Source organism: Falco peregrinus, chromosome 1 (genome assembly GCF_023634155.1).
Source record: "Falco peregrinus isolate bFalPer1 chromosome 1, bFalPer1.pri, whole genome shotgun sequence".
Classification (NCBI taxonomy): Eukaryota; Metazoa; Chordata; class Aves; order Falconiformes; family Falconidae; genus Falco; species Falco peregrinus.
In genome coordinates this window covers 92,635,424-92,649,004 of record NC_073721.1, presented here as the reverse complement: position 1 = coordinate 92,649,004, position 13,581 = coordinate 92,635,424, and the positions used below count along the sequence as shown (strand labels likewise).

Here is a 13,581-nt window from a genome sequence, read left to right as displayed (position 1 = left end):
ACCTGCAGGTACGTGGTGCAAGCCGAGTTTCAATGTGTGTGAATGCTGCTGGAGAAGGCCGTGAACCTGTCCTCTCCATGGGCACTTGTCCTTGCCACTAATGCTGCAGTAATGTTGGCAGAAGGGTGGTTTTTTTCATAACCACAGGGCACGTGGGTCTGGGTTAAAAGTACATTAGGGCTATGTACAGTTTTATTCTTTCCTTAAAAATTAATCCAGATCTTTGTGTGTGACCACACTAATGATCTTTCAAGAGGAACAAGGAGGAGCAAACAGCTGTATGAGGTAACTCTGGCCTGCCCTGCTGCAGTGGCTCAACCAGCCCAGCATGAAGGGACCGTTCTCTGCAGAGGCAACAGGCAAGCTGAATTAGCGTCTGGGAGGGGGAGATCTTCTGGTGGTGCCATGACTGCAAATACGCCACCCTGCGCATCCCTGTGGCCGGAGGGGTAAGTTGGCAACCAGCAAAGCACTGGTGGTGCCAGGACGGCTCCCCTGCGTCTGCTGGCCAGGCTTCCCCTGCCACCCCCGTCCACTGTGCTCCCGCACGACTGAGTGGCCCTGCGTGAGCTTCACCTTATTGCGTCTTAATTATATGAGGCCTGCAAAGGTAGAAGAACATAAGCAACCTGTGTTTACAGCAGGTGGCTGATGTTAACAGGGGCTTACATCGTATCCAGGCTGTACGCTCGGCCTGAATTACAATGCCGTTATTACTGACCTCAGGCATAATGCTGCATTCCAAGGGAAAACATGAACCGTGCCAGGCCCCAGCTTCCTGAAGCTTAATTAAGATTATGGGAGAGTTTCACAGAATGGTTGTGATCATCTGAGAGGCAGCAGGTTTGGAAAGTACTTGCCATTGTCAGGTATGCCATTAATGAGTTTATAATTAAGGAATATGTGAGCTACTGTATAAGATTTATGCAACAGAGCATTATAATCTTTGCTGTTACTGATACTGGTCTGCGTTCATACTGGAAAGGCTCCTTCTCGTGGTCCTGGGGTTGTCATATTGTGGTGCGCATCAATGTCTGCCTGCTTTAGTTCCCACTTAGAAATCTTACCCCACTGTTCAACCTGTCTCACCTTCTGCTTGCATTTAACAGCTAACAGCCATCAGGTGCAATCAGGAGCTCACCGTTGCATTAAACTCAAATTTCTTCCATTTCTCCTGTATTTAATCTACAGTATAACCACACTGTAAAAAAAGGACTCTTTTCTAAAAGGCTGAAGAGCACTGAAGAACAGCCCCATGCTCTCCAAGCCAAAACAGGTATCGTTTTGCAACTAGCTGCAAAGCATGCCCACCCCACCTCCTCTGCTGGGTCTCCTGCTGCTGTGCTCTGTGAGGCCTGGGGGATGCATGCAAGGGGGCAACCACAGACTCTCCTGGGCTGCTGCACCAGGCTTTGCTCCCAAAACCATTCCTGGGGCCTGGCTTTTAAAACAAAATCTTCAGGAAGGCCTGAAGGAAAGCAAGGGGCTTGGAAAATATTTGATAGATTTCAGTAGCTGAACTCCAATTTCTTGCCTTTTGCACAAAGTTACCAAGAAGATGGTATCAAGACTACTGCCATGTAAAGCTTGTGCCAAGGTAAGTCAAGCAGAAATTCCCAAGACTGTGCTGGTCGAAATAATGGCTCTAAAGGAAAAAAACTGTATGACCTGAAAGCTATGGCTGGGTATGCGCTGTTAAGTGTTCAATGTCCTGCACTCACAGCTTTGACTTCGCTTTCTGTGAAATAAAGCTCAAGACTTGCACGACATTAATAGGTGAAACGTGCGATATTAACAAATTACTCCCCTTAAGCCTTAGTTCAGCAATGCCATGCCAGTGATTTCAGCTTGCATCCTCCTGATGCCTTTGGTAGCTTGCTCTGCATAAATTCCTCCCTGTTATTTACTGGAAGCTCTTATGAGTGCAGCTGATGGGACCTGTTTTTTTTCAGTGGTGGCAGGAGACACAGTGGGACAGTTACTGGTGGCCTGAGAAGAGCCGTAAGCCATTGACCTTCACTGACTTTGCAACTTTTTGCCAGAGGTGGCCACAGCCTGACTGGGGGGGAGGTGGTGCTCAGCTGGCGGCACAAGGAGGGCTGGGCAGGTGAGAGCCACGTTTCCCTTTAAACAAAGGCAGGGCTGTTGCCATTGCACCAGCCACAAGACGCTCAGGCTCTGCAGTGCTGGCTGGGCAGAACTGCCACCCCACAGTGAGTCTCAGTCACCTTCCTCTTGTCATCAACCCAAGTGACATAAAAGTGCAGGAGGCCAAGGGACGAATGAAACAAAGGCAGGCAGGGCCATGTGGACAATAAACAGTTTATTACCAATATGAACACAGATACTGTGATGCACTGACGTACCATTTTTTTTTATATTGTGATAACTCTGAGACAAAGAACTTGTTGGCTGACAACTAACATGTCTCTGTTTCTTCTGGTGATGCCTCAATACATTTCTGTTGGCAAAGGATCTTCATTTACATTGCAGACTACTAGTAAAATTACTTTGAAGTCATCTATCAAAAGCAAATGGTTCACGTGTGTTCTTATCTACTACTAAAAAGAAAGGTAATACATTTAAATAAGCAATACAAAATACAAAAAAGGCTGACAAATCCAATGTGCAGTGTCAGATGAAATCTAAAAAATCCAGAAATTTAAAATTTAATATTCTTTAGATTAAGACTTTTAAAATGAAGCGAATCCAAGGCAGCAGCAAGCTTCAAAGTGTGCCGAGTCTGCTAATAAAAAGGGTATAAGAACAAAGACAGTGCCGGTGTCCTCTCTCTCACCATCTTGCATGACCTTGGTACACTTAGAAATGATCCGGTCTTCCTAGTATTCTTAGTACCGTCCCAATGCTTTGCAATCACTATGTTGTACTGATTCTACTCAACTCCTGCCGTATGGCTAGAAAACCAAACCAAAAAGTTAATGCATAACATTATACCCAGTGTGATGGAAAACGCTAAGTATAGAGGTTGCAGAAAGTACGCGCTGGTAAAAGGATGAGTGGAGGGCAAAAGGATGAGTAAGGGTAAGCAGTCAGCTGTTTGTTTGCAAACTGCAGTACTGGTTTAAGAAGTTGCAGCTGTTGTTTATGTGAATGTCTTATTTTGTACTGGAATGAACCAGGGAGGCTCTGACAGCCAAGCTGTTGGGTTGGTACTCTAAGGGCGAGGGTGTCCTCAACTGCAAACCGCCCCAAGGTTTTGTGAGCACACAGGTCTAGGGCAAGGGGACAGGGAATGGATTTAGCGGTTTCAAAACCTCCTCTTTTCCCCCTTCTGTGTGAGTCTAAGATGGGGAGTGCAGGGTGTGGACATGCATCTTCGTATGCCCTAATGCAGACTTCAAATAGGCATTTTGCTGTGCATTTCAATAATGGCCCTGAAAAATACATTTAGTCATATATGGCAGAGCAATTTATAAAAAAAGTACTGATACATTTAGTACAGATGCTGTACTTTTCAGTGAATTATAAAAATGCATGGCTATTTGGAAAGCTGTAATTGTGAGTGAAGTTCTGAAATAGCTCTTCAAGCATAGGAAGCCTACAGAAGATGCTTGGGAAGGATTTTCAGTTTGGTACCTTTGTCCCCTCCTCATCCCGGACCTGTGTGGCCAGCTAGTTGCAAGCAATTTCACGCTCCCTGATTGTGATAAATGGACATGCCATGGGCTACGGGCAGGCCCTTTCTCACCCTCCCACCTGTGAGAAACACCGGCCAGTGAATTTCTCACAAGTTGGTGGTGAAAATGCTTGTCAAGAGCATAAAAATAAAGGATGTAAACACAATGTCACGATCAGAGCTCAGATAAGGTAGATGTTTGTTCTTCAAATGTTGATATAAATCAGAGCTGCTCAGAGAAGTCTGAAAACACCAGGGAACTCTCTGCAGTTCCTAGCATCTTATCTATGGGAAATTAGTCATAAAGATGAGAAAAATAATAATTTTTCTCTTTCTTACCATCAATTATCTCCTCTTTCACTTTGTGTAACTCTCTTACAACTTCCTCCAATATTTCCTGATGAGACAAAACACAAGTCAGCTGCTCAGAATTTCCGTCTACCCAAGTGGAAGAAAATGCAAGTTTAACATGGTTGTGCTTGTCCCCCGCCTCCGCTGGTGGTCAGAGCCTGGCACTACTAACAGCTACATCTGCACTCCCAGGCCAAGGATGCAGAAGCTGCTGGCATATTTATTTGCACGTTTCTGTACAGACATCTTGATCAAATAGCAGTGAGATTGTGCTCTCTTGCTGCTCACCAGCTTCTAAGCTCACCCTTCTCTAAGCACCTAGTTACAGAGGAAATCAAAAGACTGAGCAGCTGTTTTGCTTGTACAGCGCATGCATGGGGGAAAATGGGTAGTTCACCAAATCTCGTAAGTGTGAAAGAGCTTTTCACTCACCTGTTTCATTCGATCAAAATCTAAGGCATCCATAGCCACATCATTGCTGCTGCTCACTGGCTTCATCCTTAAGAAATGGAAGAAGAGCACAAAAAAGCCAGTCAGTTCCTTGCCATGCACACTAAGCTGCACACACCTGATGGCGCGGATGAAATCCACCCCACGGCAGTAACTCCCGCGTTCGAATGCTGGACTGGAGGCTCCCTCTTGTGCTGCTCAGCAGTGTTCGGCAGCTGGAGAGCGGCACACTGCTCCCGTTTTATGCGGCCTGACCTCCAAAGATTCTGCTTTCTCCTATTGCAGATGTATTGGAGGGAGCACAAAGACTGTGCTGAAACTTAATTTACTCCTTTATTTTTGGTGTTGTGAGTCTCAGTGACTTCAGACTAGAAAATACTGAGATGTTGAACAGGCTTTACGCCCTGAAGGCAATGTATTTTATTACAGCATTTGCAATTTGCAAGCTAGATGTCTGGTTTTCTCTCACACTCTTTTCTGTACAGCAACCTTGTCTTGGGCACCTAGACTTTAACTGGGTGCTAAACAGTAGAATACAGGTTAGAAAAATATTATAGGGAAAATAATAACCCAGTAATCCTTTCTTTGGAAGGCCTGACTCAGTCAAGTGGAGCTTGTCAATAGCACTGTGTAGCACAGGCACTCTTCCCTGACCCAGAAACAAAACCCATCTGTCCTTAATGGCTAGTACACTTGAGTGTTATCAGTCTGCCAGGATGGTATTAGTCAGTGAGCTTAACTCTGATGACAGCTGATAAAATAAGGAAGCAGAAGCTGCTTGACTTTCTCTTTTAATCAGTAACACTAAAACAGTTAAAAAATTAACCACGCTATGTAATTCGTAGAAAAGCCTTCAAATACCTTTGCCATAATCTTTGGGCCCAAACTGGGGGCTAGTTGAGAGTCTGCTACTCCTGGGGGTATGCTTGATCTTGCAGCCTTTTCTCAGGAAAATCTTAACATGTCTCCTACCATCTCACAGCTAAGCTGGCAGTTAAGACAGATACAAATGCCATCAAACTAAACAGGAATGCAAACAGGTCACCACTGACCACTTTTGAAACCTGCTCTGCTCCCCACCCAGAAGTCATTCAAGCAATCAAAGACTGAGCACTATACCAGGTGTTAAGCTAGGAAAGGATAATTTCCCACTGAACTCCTCATCCTCCCAGGATGGAATGCCATTATAGAAGACAGGTGGTGAAAACGTGCTGGCTGCTTTACATAGCCCATATTTCATTTCTATTTGCAAGGAGAAGGAATGGTCTTTCTATATTGATTGGAAACTCTCACGTATTTCCTAGAACCAATGTGTCCCACGGTTTTAGGAGAGCCGGAGGGACTATATTTTGCTGTAGTAGCACTGGTGGATCCCTCTGAATGTCTGGGCAGGGCACGTTCCAGCATCTTTAACACAACAGCAGGTATGTGCAGATAGTTGCCATTGGCAACTTTCTCTCTGCAGACTATCAGCACTGTCGTATATGTAACAGTGTTAAATAAGGGACATGTCTTTGCAGTAAATGCTAAACATATGTTAGCCTGTGTTCTAGCCCCTCGTTCAGCTTACCCATCTATTTCAGTATCCAGTACTGCAGTAACACTGGGCGGTCCTGGACCAGCACTGGAAGGAGGCCTCCCTTTAGCTGTCCAGCATCAAACTTTATCTTAATCTCTGTGGGTAAGAACACGGGTGGTGATACTGCAGCTTGGCTGTTCTGACCAACAGGACTTCTGGAGTCCTACTATAGGCTTTGTGCTTCTGACACCTGCCAGCTTTTGTACTCTGTATTTCTGAATGCCCTGTCTGCGGCTGGGCCTTTTTACAGCTCAGTGTTACTAACTTACTGCACCAAGCTCTGCTCTCCTTCCTCATGCACCCACTGCAGTTGCATGGATGAAGGAATAACTTCCCTTCTCCTAGCTGCATCTCCTCAGATAATTTCTGCCTTTGTTTTTTAATTTCTGCAGAGGCTGGACAATGAAAACTTCTCTTACTGGCAAGGTCATCCTGAACCTGCTGTAAAAAGAAGCTCCAAAACCTGCTTTCCACATGGCACAGAGCTCTGCCAAGCCCATGCCTCTGATTCATGGAGCACTGATGCTTTAAGCGCTTGCTTAAGTGAGATTAACGTCTGTGATGCCCGTGCCCACCTAAGCAGGGGGCTGTTTCCATGGAACAAGCCTTTGACACGACACATTCTACCTTCACACTTTGTGCAGTGACAGACAAAGCAGATTGTAAGAGAATGAGTAAAAGATGTGACAGAAGACAAACATGAGTGAATGATGGGATTAGCCAAACAACAAGCCAAGACAATTAAGAAGCTGGGCTGTTAGCCAGTACCTAGAAGACACGTGGGATTGTGTGGGGCTCTTAGCTTCACAGCTCTTCACCACTGATGGATTTCTACAGCAATGGAATGAAACGAGACATGAGTTGTGCACATGCCATGGGGACAGCGTGACCATCCCAATTGCTAGCCAGCCACAGGGTCACCCTTGTGCAGCTCACCTAGAGAGTAATGAAGATACAGGCTTCTCAACAGAATTGCTCCTTTCCCATGGCTTCTTCCCAGAGTCTAGAAAACAAAAATGAAAAGTTACTGTTTATTATTTGTTCTCTAATGATAAAACCATCCTGAAGTTGATTGTCTTCTACAGCTGCTTTCATTCAGTGATGATGAGTGGCTTAGAAAGATCCAGGAAAGCAGAATTGCTGAATGAGTGCAGTTGCCTACATTATAGAGAAAGCATCGGCAAAAATCTGCTTAGTGATCCCTTGAATTAGGGACTGGATAGTTAAACAATACTAAAAAGACATGGAACTGGAACAGTAGGAGGAAAAGCATAAATCACTTCTATTAAGAAATAAAGGCTAATTGCTGTAAGGCTTATTTTATTCAGTACAATACTTACTTATATTTTAAGTTAAAAAGTCTTAGGCTTTTTGTCTCCATAGTTGGCAGAAAATCTGGGTGTACCTAAAGAAAGGCAGTGAGACCCCCACTACGCAAATCTCCATGGAGAATTTATTTAATGTTGTCTACATTTCTAACTCACAGAACATTCCCAAAAGCTGCACTACATAACCCTTGTTACTGAAAATGCTTACTATCGTCCCAATCTCCTCCTAAGAAAATAGCCTAAAATAAAGTAAATGGTTTCAGAGACTTGAAAGATACGCAACTTTATACACAATGGTTTGTTCCCCTGTGAGGTCCTAAAAAGCTCTTTAAAAAAATTTACGGACACTCCCAGGAAATCTCTAGATCTTGTTCCTCATTTACATGCACCTTTCTCCTGGCTTCTTCCCCTTTCCTTGCAAAGCATGCAAATCATGGCTTTGTTCCAAAAGGAAGCTGGAATGGTTAAATACTCATTCCCTTGGGAGAGAGATTTCTTTCAGCATGTATGAAAGCCAAGGCTGATGCAAGGATGAATCTGACTGGCTTGCAGCTTATCTACTCAGATGCAGTTATTTCAACTCATCATAGGAAAAACATATTCTGGGGGCTCCTTAATTTCACTTAGTAACTCTCAGGATCAGGCTTACTGCAACAAGCTACTAGCTTAAGGAAGGATAACAGTTTGAGACCCAAACCCCAACTGCGTAAGCCAGGAGAGTTACACTACCAGAAGTAAAATAATATAGCTTTTTTCTCTTAAAGATTTAGGTACACAATGTTGAAGACAGATCCTCAATGACATGACTGGACCTTGTTAACTAAACTGGCTGTATTGTCATTTTCTTGGCTGTGAAGCATATAAAATCACAATTTCTTGCTGAGTACAGTTTTTAAAACAGTGTGTACTGGGGAATTTTTCTGTTAGTTACTGCTGCTGCACTCAGAAGTAGGACAATGAACGCAAGAGTCTAGTGGTAGAGGAAAAGACTAGATTAAGAAGACAACTACAACACTAATAGTTTGATTTAATACCTGATGAATTTTGCTGCTGCTGGGCGGGACCTCGTGTACTGGGTGAAGGAGAGGTACTAGCATCATCCTACAAAGAGAAAAACCAGGACATTACAGAATTCTGGAGATGATGCACAGAGTCCTATTCTACTCTGGAGACCAGCTGCAGCAAGCTTCCTCCAACCATGTCCAACAGGGACTGCTGCCAAGGCATGTGCTCAAGGCTATTTAAACTTTAACCTGTCTCTTCCTTTAGCATGGCAAAATAGACCCTTTTTATTTTTTGCTAATAAGGTCGCTTTTTCATGATTCCACTGAATCACTCTCATCCCTGTACACCAAACCAGGCTGAATTACCACTCTCAAGTGCTGGCTGCTGTTGTCTAAACACAAACCATCTGTTTCCCAAATCTAGAAACTCTGATATGGAAACTGAGCCATCTGAAGGTCAGATCCCAGCCTTTTAGCCCAGGACAGCTGCTGGTATCAGTGACAGTAGTCCAGGTACTAACAGAACATAAATCAGTCAATACTCCTCCTAAGTACAAGATTAAACGCTACCTCACAGATTTGGACTCTTTTTTTTCTGGGATTAATGTGTGACAGATCATACAACATTCACCCATATATTGAATGTCAATATTATTTAGCAGCCCTCAAAACACACTCAGGCAAAGCATTAACTCTGCACTGTAAAATGGAATTGCATCCAGTTTGACAGAAGATACCTCTGCCACAAAGTATATCTGGAGTAAGATACACATTAAACAGATGTTCTCTAAAACACTTTTCCAAACAGTTTGGTGCTATCAAAAAGTTCGATTGGGGATATAAATTAATGCAGAGCTTCAAGGAGAGAGAAGGGGCAGAAAGGCAGCAGAGGCTGAATACTCAGAAGCTAAATGATGCCTTTAATCTCTGAGCGTATGGTTCATAACCAGCTTTGGGGCAAGATTAAGAGCAATGGTTGCATAGCAGGTTCAATAGGTAAATCGCATGCTTGAAGCATCCTTTGAGGAACATGCAGAAAGTAGCTGCTTCTCTCCTTAAACGGGGCAAAGTGCTTATTCCTGTTCTTGCTACAAACCTTTCAGACTAGGGCAAGACCTGTAGTTTCTGAATGGATTTCCTACTGAGCGGCTGTTACTTTGTCTTTGGAGGGAATATCTCTGTATAGGTGGTATGAGGCACACATGATGCATTATGAACTTACAGCCATGGCAGTGAGCCTTCACAAGGGTGCTGGCTAGCAACAGGAATGCTGTACGAGAAGCAGCCTAGAAAAGCACCACATGGGAAGGGATACAGCAGAAATCCTGGCCTCTATTGAAACTAGAACTATCTCCCATGCTTTACAAGTTCAGTGGGTAAAAAAGTGGTTTAGTCCGCATGTTGAACTCAAAATCACTGCATCAAGTTCAGTGTAAAGACCGAGTCAAACCAAAACTCTTGTCTAATTGCTTTTGTGAACAACATACAGACAGAACAGTAATGAAGCAAAAGTTCCCCAAAGTTGTCCAAAGTCTATCTCATTTTAGTGTAAGTATCATGATCACATAATTTTAACTTTTGAATGCTCTTATGGTTAATACACTGTTACCCCTTCACCACCACCCGCTCCCCGAGACATGTTTTATGTGCACTCTGGGGTCCAAAGTGAGCCAATTCTTGCTTTGCATACATGTTCACAATCCAAAGTTACACCACATGGTTGATGATCCACTTCAGCTCAGCTGAAGCCACAAATTTAAAATAGGAAACATGAACGTGATCTCAAATGGACTTGCTAGAAGGTTCAGTGCATCTTCTTAACAGGCAAGAATCTACCCTACAATACTCAGATCACACCATGAGAAAGTGCCCATTAACCTGGCTTGGACAGTACCTCACTTATGAATAAGGTGGCAATTCTTGTTTATAGGGTGCTGTTCCCAAGAAAGGTTACATTTCGCTTTTGAACATGTAAATCTGTTCCTGGATTAGCACAGTTTGTCATTGCCTGCTGCACACAGTGACTGAGCCCAGGACTTTGGTTTACAAGGCAGCACATCAATGTATTTGGAAAAGCACAACAGTGACGAGTCTTTCACTTACGTTTTGGCTTTCCTCTTCCTTTTTGTCAGCTGGTTTGTCTGACTGCGACGCTGCTTTCCTCCTTTGCAAAGGAACATGAGATAGGACACACAGTCAACCCTCTAGAAATACATCCTCCACGTGGGAAGGCTGATTCAGACCCTGGAGGGAGTTACTATTTATTTAGTTCATCCTAGGGAATGCGACAAAGGCTGAATGTGTTTGGTTGCTTAGGGCTGGGGCGGAGGTGAGCCATCCAGACCTTGGTGATAGGACTCAGGGAGAATGGCAATATTATGAGATGGTATTTAACAGAGAAACGCAGGGTGCAGAGCATAAGGGAACATGTCGAAGCGGAGGAAGGAAGCACAGCTGGGTATAAAATTGGGTAAGAAAGGGATGGTTTCTCTCTAGGGCTCAGAAAGTGGTGGCTCCTGTGTCCTGCACAGGAGGGAACAACCCAAACCTCCACGGGGGTTTCTAAGGGCCAGCTCACCCCCGCCAGGTGGCTCGGGTTGTTATGGCAGTGATGGCACTATGTTCTCAGCCAGCTTCAGTATCATTTTTCCATCTGTCCTATATCCCCCCATCCCTGTTCCCACCCAGAGAAAGGGCTGTGGCAGCGCTCCCATGTGACAGGACAAGAGTCAGAAAAGCCTTTCAACCCAGGTCCATCCTCACTGGGAAAGAATGGCCACCACTTCTGCTAGCCAAGACCCCTGCTCACTCTAGGATGGGAAAGCTCTGCCTGGAGACCAGGAGTCAGGAAACGAGTACACCAGCCTGGGTTTTCAAATGCCTTTGGTGAGTGACAGGAGATTACTGCTGTTTCAAATCCAATTCAAAGGCAGAAGACCTCCCGAGCCCTGTAGTCCCAGGACTGGCAGTGCTGGTGGTGCCTACAGAAGCTGAGTGAGGACCTGAGACCCCCACTCTGTCCTGCTTCCCCAGGAGAGGCAAAACTCCAAGAAGCAAGTGGCAACGAGCTACAAGCAGTCCACTAGAGCAACTGGACATGAGAATAAAAAAAATGTTCATTGTTCATCTTTGAAGAACACATGGTAAAACTTCTTGGGTGTTAGCCACACTGGCTGAAGAAAAGAAAACCAAATTATGGATTTTCAAGCCCTGTTTTGGGTCTAAACAGTACACAAGTGTGCCAGGTACTGGTTGCCTAGAAGATATCCCATTTCCCATTTTAGACAATTAGGGGAACTGCAGCTCCAGTCTCCACATGGATTTTGGTTGTGATGATCCTTATCCTCACCCACCTGTGAACATTACTCTTAGCAGATGCTTTTTTAAAACAACAGTATGACAGATTTGTCATTTATTCTTGCTTCTGAAGCAGACAAACTTCATCTCAGAAAAAGACCCAAATAATCCCAAGTGGCATCTAGAAAGGCTTCTGAGCTGCAAAACGCTGCCACAAGTTTGTCAGAGGATTTTTTTTTTTTTTCATATCACTGGCAAAAGAAAAGCTTCACTGGATAGACAAATTGCAGGATTTGATGTAAATTTGACAAAAATACAGAGAAGTAAAACACATGCATGTTTTTTAGGACACAGTGCTCTGTGGGAATTATTTCTAGATATTCAACTGCACTAATAATTTTATTCAATCAGTAATAATTTTTATAGTCTTTCTTCAATATTTACTTGATTCTTTTGAGGGAAAAAAGGTTATAACCATCACAAACTTGAGTGAGGGAAGTATTTGTCAGGGTGAGAGATCAGTGTTAGATTTATGTCCTGCTACAAATTTAACTGGGCTAGAAATTATAGCGATTTGTGAGATAGTTCATTATTCTGCTTGCAATTCAGACTTGAACCAAAGGGCTGCTCTCGTGGGAGCCACTAGATCTAGAGAGTGATATTTTATACCACCTGAGCTCTTAGAAGCATTTTCTTCTGTTACTTTCCCAGCATTAGACACATTCCCTGTTTCTAAGCGTGTGGTTTTCTGCTCAGAAAAGGGCGCCCAAGATCCCATGCTTACCACTCTGTGATTTCTGTACTGAACATGGTCAGTTTAAAGAACAACTTTTTTACCTCCTGGCTGCCAGCCTGGTAAAAGCAACCTAAAACACAGTGTCAGGTTCTTCCTTTCTCCATGGCCTTACACATAAAAAGGGTTTTGCAGCCAAAAGAAGTCCCCGCAGTATCAGTGTAACAGCATGTGCCCAGATTGCACCCTTGACTGACACCTGTGTATTTCCAATGAGTTCCATGGCTTTGTGAAACAAAATTTAAGAGACAATTCTGTTGCTGCCAGCTCCCTGGGAAAAGATTTGCAGCTCAGTTATTTTCAGCGTAGAAGCAGCACAGTGCTCGCATCAGAAAAAGAAAAAAATAATTGGAATAATTGAGTGCCTTTTAACAGCTGGTAGCTTGATACATCACAACTCGCTTTACTGGAGTAACTTTCAGCTAGCCTGTCTGTAACACCCTGAGAATCAATAATAATTTACCTGTCAAGATGTTGTCCTTTTATTGCACTTCTATTTTTGGGCCCAACATCCTGAATGTGCTGCATAAGGAATGATTTGTGACTTCCTTTCATAGTTTATTCTTTCTGAAAACAGTAACTTTGAAATAGATCTGGTAAAATGGCAAAAGCCAGAGAATATATTTATCACTATCTTTGAAGGCTACCACACGGCAGGATCTGCTACAGCAGCTAAACTCTGCCAGGTATCATTGCAGCAACACCTACACTTTCATATTAAATGCTGGGCAATGCTGGTGACTGACTTCTATGCAGGAGCTGTCAAATTGCAAAGCACCACCACAGTGACCCATTGCAAACCAAAAACGACAGCTCCTTGTACCACAATTTGCTACAGAGCTCATGCTAGTGCTTACTCGAAGTCCTAGTACAAACCTTTTTGCCAGTAATTTATTCATTTCTTCCATTAGTCCTCCTCCGCCTCCTCCGCTACTTGTTCGATTGGCATCGCTCTTAGAGACCCCACTGGGGCTGGACCCTCCTGAACCATCTTCTGGCTTAAGACAGAAATCAACATTGGAGTTAATGACAAGATTAATTTACAACCACACCCTTAATGATTAGTTTCCCTTATTATTAGGAACAGCCTTCACAATCACAGCCCAAAACAAGAGATAGGATGTGTTCTGGCTTGAGAAGAC

At 43.8% G+C, this 13,581-nt stretch overlaps 1 protein-coding gene across 3 annotated transcripts in view; it reads right to left on the bottom strand.

The window, feature by feature from the left end:
* Positions 1-2,304: 2,304 nt before the first annotated feature.
* The window catches only part of EVL (Enah/Vasp-like), a 157,179-nt gene continuing 145,902 nt past the window's right edge, over positions 2,305-13,581 (bottom strand). For 2 of the 3 annotated variants that reach the window (XM_055794364.1, XM_005230587.4), the window contains exons 7-14: positions 13,316-13,437; positions 10,453-10,513; positions 8,380-8,446; positions 6,954-7,020; positions 6,786-6,848; positions 4,421-4,487; positions 3,977-4,034; positions 2,305-2,915 (exon numbers count right to left, since the gene is read on the bottom strand). In XM_055794364.1, the coding sequence (XP_055650339.1) occupies positions 2,878-2,915; positions 3,977-4,034; positions 4,421-4,487; positions 6,786-6,848; positions 6,954-7,020; positions 8,380-8,446; positions 10,453-10,513; positions 13,316-13,437 (543 nt within the window). In that variant the 3' untranslated portion in view covers positions 2,305-2,877. The remainder of the gene's footprint in view (positions 2,916-3,976; positions 4,035-4,420; positions 4,488-6,785; positions 6,849-6,953; positions 7,021-8,379; positions 8,447-10,452; positions 10,514-13,315; positions 13,438-13,581) is intronic. The other variant, XM_055794372.1, reaches the window with a different exon arrangement.